Source organism: Dufourea novaeangliae, unplaced genomic scaffold, assembly GCF_001272555.1.
Source record: "Dufourea novaeangliae isolate 0120121106 unplaced genomic scaffold, ASM127255v1 scaffold21, whole genome shotgun sequence".
In the NCBI taxonomy this organism is placed as follows: domain Eukaryota; kingdom Metazoa; phylum Arthropoda; class Insecta; order Hymenoptera; family Halictidae; genus Dufourea; species Dufourea novaeangliae.
In genome coordinates, this window is record NW_015373910.1 from 4,251,598 (window position 1) to 4,258,779 (window position 7,182).

The 7,182-nt window shown below is 44.5% G+C and overlaps 1 protein-coding gene across 1 annotated transcript in view; it reads left to right on the top strand.

The window, feature by feature from the left end:
- Nucleotides 1-5,686, top strand: part of LOC107194157 (putative uncharacterized protein DDB_G0271606) — a 26,456-nt gene extending 20,770 nt beyond the window's left edge. The window contains exons 5-11 of the mRNA XM_015583726.1: nt 253-465; nt 756-878; nt 1,083-1,220; nt 2,545-2,742; nt 3,806-4,026; nt 4,399-4,561; nt 5,190-5,686. Coding sequence (XP_015439212.1) covers nt 253-465; nt 756-878; nt 1,083-1,220; nt 2,545-2,742; nt 3,806-4,026; nt 4,399-4,561; nt 5,190-5,311 — 1,178 coding nt within the window. The 3' untranslated portion in view covers nt 5,312-5,686. The remainder of the gene's footprint in view (nt 1-252; nt 466-755; nt 879-1,082; nt 1,221-2,544; nt 2,743-3,805; nt 4,027-4,398; nt 4,562-5,189) is intronic.
- The last annotated feature ends 1,496 nt before the right edge of the window (nt 5,687-7,182 follow it).

Sequence of the window (7,182 nt, forward strand, 5' to 3'; positions counted from 1 at the left end):
GAAAATAAAAAGCAGTAACGAAACAGGAATAAAATATAAAAGGAAGAATAAATAACGTCTAATGAAATGATGATGATTAGAGAGAGAGAGAGAGAGAGAGAGGGGGAGAGAGAGAGAGAGAGATTTATAGTGATATGACGAGTTTTGGTGGTGATTATATGATATATGATATATATATGGAGGAGGTGGCTTTCGTTCCTTGGGAAGCTTTATCCTGCTTAGCATTGACCTTGAAATTGTGTCGCCCTATTGTTCCCTCCGCTGACTGCACAACCTCCGTTGCCGGGGTTTACCTAGCGAAGCGACGGACCGCCAACCATCCGTGTCCCGTGTGCGGAAAACACTACGTCAACGAGGGTAGTCTTAGGAAACACCTGGCCTGTCATCCTGAGACCAGTCAGCTTAGCACAAGCTTCAGGATGTGGCCGTGCTCGGTGTGCCAAGCCGTCTTCACTCATGAGAGCGGTAAGTATGGCTCATTTCTTGCTGTGACAACACGTTGTCGATATATATATAGATATATAAAATCAGTGTAACTTTATCAATTTTTTTACTCCTATATGTATATACATCATCTTGTCTTCAGTTACGATATTTTCGTTCTGAGAAGTATTTACATATATCTATAATTCCATTTTATTCGACGTCCATAAGGACGTCTTTGGTGTTTAATCGTATTCGTTTTTACACAACCGTCATTGTACTGACCGAACGAACTCTATCGAGATCGCGTCTGCTTTCTTTTGGCTGTTAAGGTTTGTTGAGTCACATGGAGCACATGAGGATGGACCCGAAACATCAGTTCGCTGCGCAGTACGTTTTAAGCCGCGCGGCCGCCGAGAGGCGGGAGAGGGAGATCCTAGCGTCTTCGAGTTTAGGTAACCGAGAGCCACAACCACACTTGTCTAATCTCATATATATATATACACATAAACATACATGTGTATATATATATTTGTCTGTGTGTGTTCGTTTAGTATTATTCATTAAGCGAGTTGTGTGTCGGAATGTCTAAGATCGATGGCGGATCGATCGTTGAACGATGGTTATACACAATACAATTGTCTCGTTCGTCCCGACAGGTGCGGGTTTGGGTGTGTTGGGAAGCCAAACAGGCGGACCGCAAAATTTGCAACAACCACCGATGTGTCCGTCGCCGTCGGCTCACTCGGACAGCAGCAGCGGAAACGGAAGACTATCCTCGGCCGGTAGTGAACCTGGTACGCTACGATCATTGTTCCCATCCGTCTTCTTGCAAAACGATCGTCCTGGAATGATCGTTAGAGTGACCGTGTAACATAAACGAATCTTAGAGTAATATCCTTAATGACATACACATACATACTGTCTTAAGAAAAGCGACTTTTCTTTCTTAGACGTGTACACGTAATAGAATAAATCCTCGACGAGTGTTCGAAGGTTCCTCGTTAGAAGAGAGGTACCCAGGGGATACGCTGACATTTTAATGAGGTTTAAATATTTTTAGTGAAGCCAATGATATTTGTTCTGGCAGCATACGGCCATTAGTTAATAAAATATTTAATGGTCAGTGCCGAGGAGCCTTAGAACACTCATCGAGGATTTACCGTATGGAACACGAAGAGTTCACAGAGGGAGAGAGACACACAGAGAGACTTACAAACACACAAACACACTTACGTTCGCTGTAATGTATCAAATGTGTCGTACACACCGAGCTTTGTTACGCAGCAACGACAGTGATTGTAGTATAATTATTACACGTTGATATTAATCCTAAGAAGTAAAATAAAGCATCTACGAATTCTTGTGTGAGTAATTTCCGTATCATACGAGTCGTTTCATTTTTATAAGACGTATCTTTTTCTCTAGAGATATTATGTCATATACACAGGGCGGACCACGAGTCGCGATCGGTTTAGATTATTCTGCTGCTAGCTGTTCGATCGAAAACTCTTTTGCATGCTTAACCATCGGTGCAGACGTCGTAAACTAAACAGTCGTTTCTTAACCGTTTACACGAGTATATTACAGCTGTTGGTAACAATTATGAACGTCGTTTTAATCAAGAATGGGTCGAAACTTCGAGGGGTGGTTTCACTCCTTAAAGTCGCGTCTCAGCCGATAAAAAAAAATAGGTATCCCTTATTTTTGACTGCTTAACAGACATACAAAGTTTCATCAAAATCGGAGGGGGACACTTCCGTGCCTTCCCTTGTCAGTATCAAAAAACTAATATAAGTTTACCCCTTAAAAATATTATACGATAAACCATAAAAAAGACTAGGTATATCTATAAAAAAAAAACTGAAGGTGATCGTGAAAACTCTGTAAAAAAATTAAAGCTCTGCATGTGTCGTGTTATACCAACTGAACAAAATTTTTCGATCGAACAGCTAACAGTAGAATAATTTCAGCTGATCACGTTTCGTGGTCCACCCTGTGTATATACCTATATATACATCATATATATAATATATACTGTGTAGTTACGTATAAACAGTAGCGCTACCAAAAAACACACACCGGTTTCTCGGAGACGGTCGTCCATATTAACGGGAGCAGACTTTTGCGCAGGTACCGGTCTGCTCAACAACAACAACAATAACAACAACAACAACATGGCGTCGCCGGGTCCGAGCGGCAACAAGCTCAGCGAGATGCTTCGAGCCGGTAGCCAGCCGGGTTCCGCGCAACAGTACCACGACGAGATGCAGTCGCAACAACAACGGATGGCAGTGATGGCCGCCGCGGTGTCAGCGGGTAAGAGAAGCTACTAAAAAAAAATTTCCGAATTCCCCCCAGTTTCCTCCTAGTTTTCTTAACCCTCATCCGGCCCTCATTTTCCCAACTTCATTTGTCCCTCGGTGTCAAATTGACCCAGTGGTAAAAATTAATATAACGAAGTTAAATCTGCAAATTCTTTAAAGTAAAAGTCACGAAGCGTCCGCTTAATTTATCTATCCATGAAAGAATAACGTCACTTCTTTTCGTTTATTTTTACAGTTTCTCACATACCGTCAAGTTGTTATAAGAATTGAAAGAAAAAAATTCCCGCGGTTCGATCTGGCCCGCGGGGATCGAGCCGTCGTCGTCGTCGATACTGCTCTCCGTTCAAGGACGTCGATACGGCTTATCGAAGTCGCGCGCGACGTTCGCTCGAACGGAACAGATACGGGAACGGACTCGTTCCAATTATTGCAGATAAATCGTTTGATTTACAATTATGTTTGTTTATCCGCGGCAAGGCTTTTTTTCTCCCCCTTATCTTCGGCCGCCTTAGCAATCGAAAATAAATCTCTCGGTCTGGCCAGCCTCGACGACGTTAAAGAATAGATTGAGACTACATCGAACTGATTTCACGCACGAAACACGTGTTGATTACGAAAAAAATAATACAGTAAAGGCTCCATGAGAGTTGGATAGAAAGTTCCTCGTGAGAGTTTCTACTTCACCCCCACCACTGGGGTAGGGAGGTCGTGGAATCTGTAAAGCGTATACTTTATCGTCCCTCCACCCCCTTTTGTTGTCGAAGTTCGGACAAAAAATACATTTCTGAGGTATTGGAACGATTCGTGGTGCACCGTTAAAGTTTTGAAGTGGTCCCAAGTTTCAAACTCTCATGGAGCCTTCATTGTAATGATTTTTGGAGTTCCTGAACGATTAAATAAAATGTTTAAGAGATATGAAGAACGGGGATAAAATAGATTTCTGAGGTGTTCGAACGTTTCGTGGTGCACCGTGAAAGTTTTGAAATGGTTCCAAGTTTCAAACTCTCATGATTTTTGGAGTTTCTGGATGATTAGAGACATGGTGATCTCGACAGGTTTGCAAAATTCGGTGTCGCCGAATCTATCGCCGGTGGACATGGCGTCGCTGGCGGCGGCGATGAGGATGAGTAACAACGGTGACATGAGCGGTGGCGCGCAAGGATCGACGGGACAACAACAACAGGGAGTGCAAGCGACCGGACCGGAACAAACCCTCAGGATGCACCCGGCGGAAGCCTTGTTGCGTTCGCAGGCGGAAGCCGCGCTAAGACTGGCTGTAAGTGTCCATTTTGTACCAGAGATGGGCAAATTCATTATGTGGATAAAAGATAACAAAAAATAACAAAAGAGTCTCGTCAATGTTAGTTGATTAAACGTGGAAATTCCAATTTTCATAGTAAAATAATATTTCTTCTTGAATAAGTAAACACTTGATAAGCGATTATTTAATCTCATTAACTTATTAAAGGACAAAGATGACGATTTTAGATATTCATGTTTCAATGTATTATTCAAATAAAATTGTGCCGAAATTTGTGTTATATTACGATCAACCTGACATCGTGATCGAACGATGAACGTGATCGTTGAACGATGTTCTCTGATACACTTGAACTAAATCGAACGTTTTTGGCGGTTTGCCTCGCAGGTATCGCAGGTATCGCAGGCAGCAGCGGCGGCGGCGAGTTCCGCGGTTGGTGGAGACGTGAGACATCATTTGGGACAGCATAACGGGGGTAGTACCTCCGGTATGCCTGGACATCACACGAACCAACAGATGTCCCAACAAGACACCTTACCACCAGACCTTGGTAAGTTATTGTTACAGAAACAAGCTGTATCAGTGTTGTATGTACAAGGCAGAAGCTTAGCTTGCCAGGTTCCCTGAAAACTGAGATGAGCTTGCACTTCTGTTCAGTCTGGTCTCTGAATAGGTTAGACTTTTAAACTCTCAGCAGTATGGTGACTCTCTGAGCTATAATGACTTTAGGTGGGATCCTCTGAGTTGGTGTGCTGTGTGACACCTGATTGTGTATGTTGTGTATGTAGTGTTGTACATACAAGATAAAAGCCTGGATTACCATCTATACTTAGAGCTGACAAAATTCTACTTCTATTCAGACTAGTCTAGTCTTTTCGACCCTCAGAAATATACATAACGTTATCAGTACTTTACATGATAAAAGCTTACTTCACCACCTTTGTTAAGAGATAAAATGAGGGTACTACAACGCTAGTCTTTTTAACTCTCAGCAGTATATACGTGAAGTTACCATTTGCAATTTCACTCGAAGACGAGAAACCAGAAGAGCTAAACGAAACCAAAATGAAAAGATCCTCAAGCTCCAAAACTAAAGTTAATCAGAGCTGAAACATATCGATACCATAGGTTTCTAAACGACTCAGACTCCACGATCCTAACTATTTTTAATCCTACAGGAGAGGCGCTGCGACTACAGGAGCAGCGACTAGAGCAGGCGCTGAGGCTGCACGGCGACCCCCGTGCGTTGAGTTTCACCCTCCAGCACGTGGTCAACCAGCAGAACAATCAGCAACCCTGAAAATTCAGTTACTACTGAGACGAGTGGACCCCTTGGACGTCCGAGCAGACGAGCCTGCAGCAGCAAGCTGAACGCTTGAGCCAGCAGTCCCTGCAAACCGTCGAGCGACCGTCGTCGCTCGGCGATCAGCAGCAGCAAGCATCGTCTAGCATCGGTCTTCATCAACAACAACAACAACAGCAGCAGCAACAACAACAACAACAACCGCAGCAGCACGAAGACCGCGGCGTCAAGAGAAAAGGCGACGAAATGATCGGTAACTCAGACAGCGTGTAAAAAAAAACGACGCAACGATGACGATGAACCAGTTCTCTGGCTGATCGTCATCCGCGTCCCCGCTGGAGCAGACCGTGTCATTAGCGTCCAAGTGTGGTCACCCGCATAATTGCTCATTGTCTCAGCAGTACAAGTTAGAATTGTTCCGAATCGTACAGGCCTTCGAAGCCCGGCTTCCAAGGTCTCTACCGATCAACCACCTTAAACACCCAACGTTCACACGTGACGACCATTCGTGGTCGTTCCGAAACTGTGACAACCATGAACATCCCTCCCAAGATGGGAGGTACGTGCACAAAAACGAACACTTCATACGTATCTAGAAATCCGTTAGACGGTGCGTGACGAGGGCCCGCGACGACGGTGACGATGGTCTTCTAGCACGGTCCCGCGTGTGCGCGATTATCGTAACGCGCGTGGCCGAACCACGTTGTTCCTACTTCGGTCCTGGCTCCAGAGTTCCTAGAACGACACCGGCGGGTCCGCCGAACGGAGGAGCCGGAAAGTTCGGTGTGGTCCATTCGAAAGACCGTCGTGTACGAATCGACAACCGCCCATCCACGGTTCTTCCTTTCGCGCGTCGTCCGTCGTGCGCGTCTTTTTTGCTTCGTCGAGTCGCTCTTGCGCAGAATTCTCAGGACACGTTGTCACCGCGTCACGCGGCCTCCAAATCCCCCAAAAGTCACCCCCGAGACGTGCCATAATATTAAAATGAAAAACTGCTTAACTGACGCGTGCCCGATCGCCCAGATTCCTATGAACACCAATTATAGGGATCGGTGTGATTCAGGCTAATCGCAAGGGTACTATGGTTTTTTTAGTACAAGAGCCGAACTGACCGGACCGTATCGCGTTTGGTCTTAGGGTGAATTCTAGCCCGTTGATGACCTGCCCTGCGGTTCTAGGCTCAACAAACTAACCTATATATATATATATACATACATACCTACGAACCAATTTATGGTTCCCATCCCCACCGTAATCTTAGCTCCCGTAACGTTTAAGGAAGAACACATCAATACACAGACACTCGCGTCTGAGACGTGCGTAAACGCGGTCAGGTGGATATCAAGCTGGATAATATGGCACACATTCTAATATTGTGAAGAATCCCCTTCCATGTTTCACGGACGAAACGCGGCGAAACGAATCAGAAGAGAAGATGGACGGACGGTCTGAAGAATCGGGTCGATCGAGCGACGAGACTCGCCGATCCCCGAATTTAGTGATACATATGTACACAGTGAATAGAACACAGACACACGAGGTGCACACAGTAATCACGTATATATATATATACACAATAATTGAAACACGTATACATAACTACACACACATGATACACACACATACAGACACACAGAAAATGGCGAAACTTACTCGAGACGTAAGGATTATAAAAGAATGCGCGCAAACATGTGCTGGTCGTCAGCACGAAAACTATTAGCACGTAAGCGGACAAACAAAATATAATTATTACAAACAGTTATATTATATATATTATATATACATACAGAGAGTCTGGGAGTGTATGATGAGGACAAAAATACGCGAGAAATGATAAATAAGGAGGGGCGGGCGGTAAAGACCCGAAT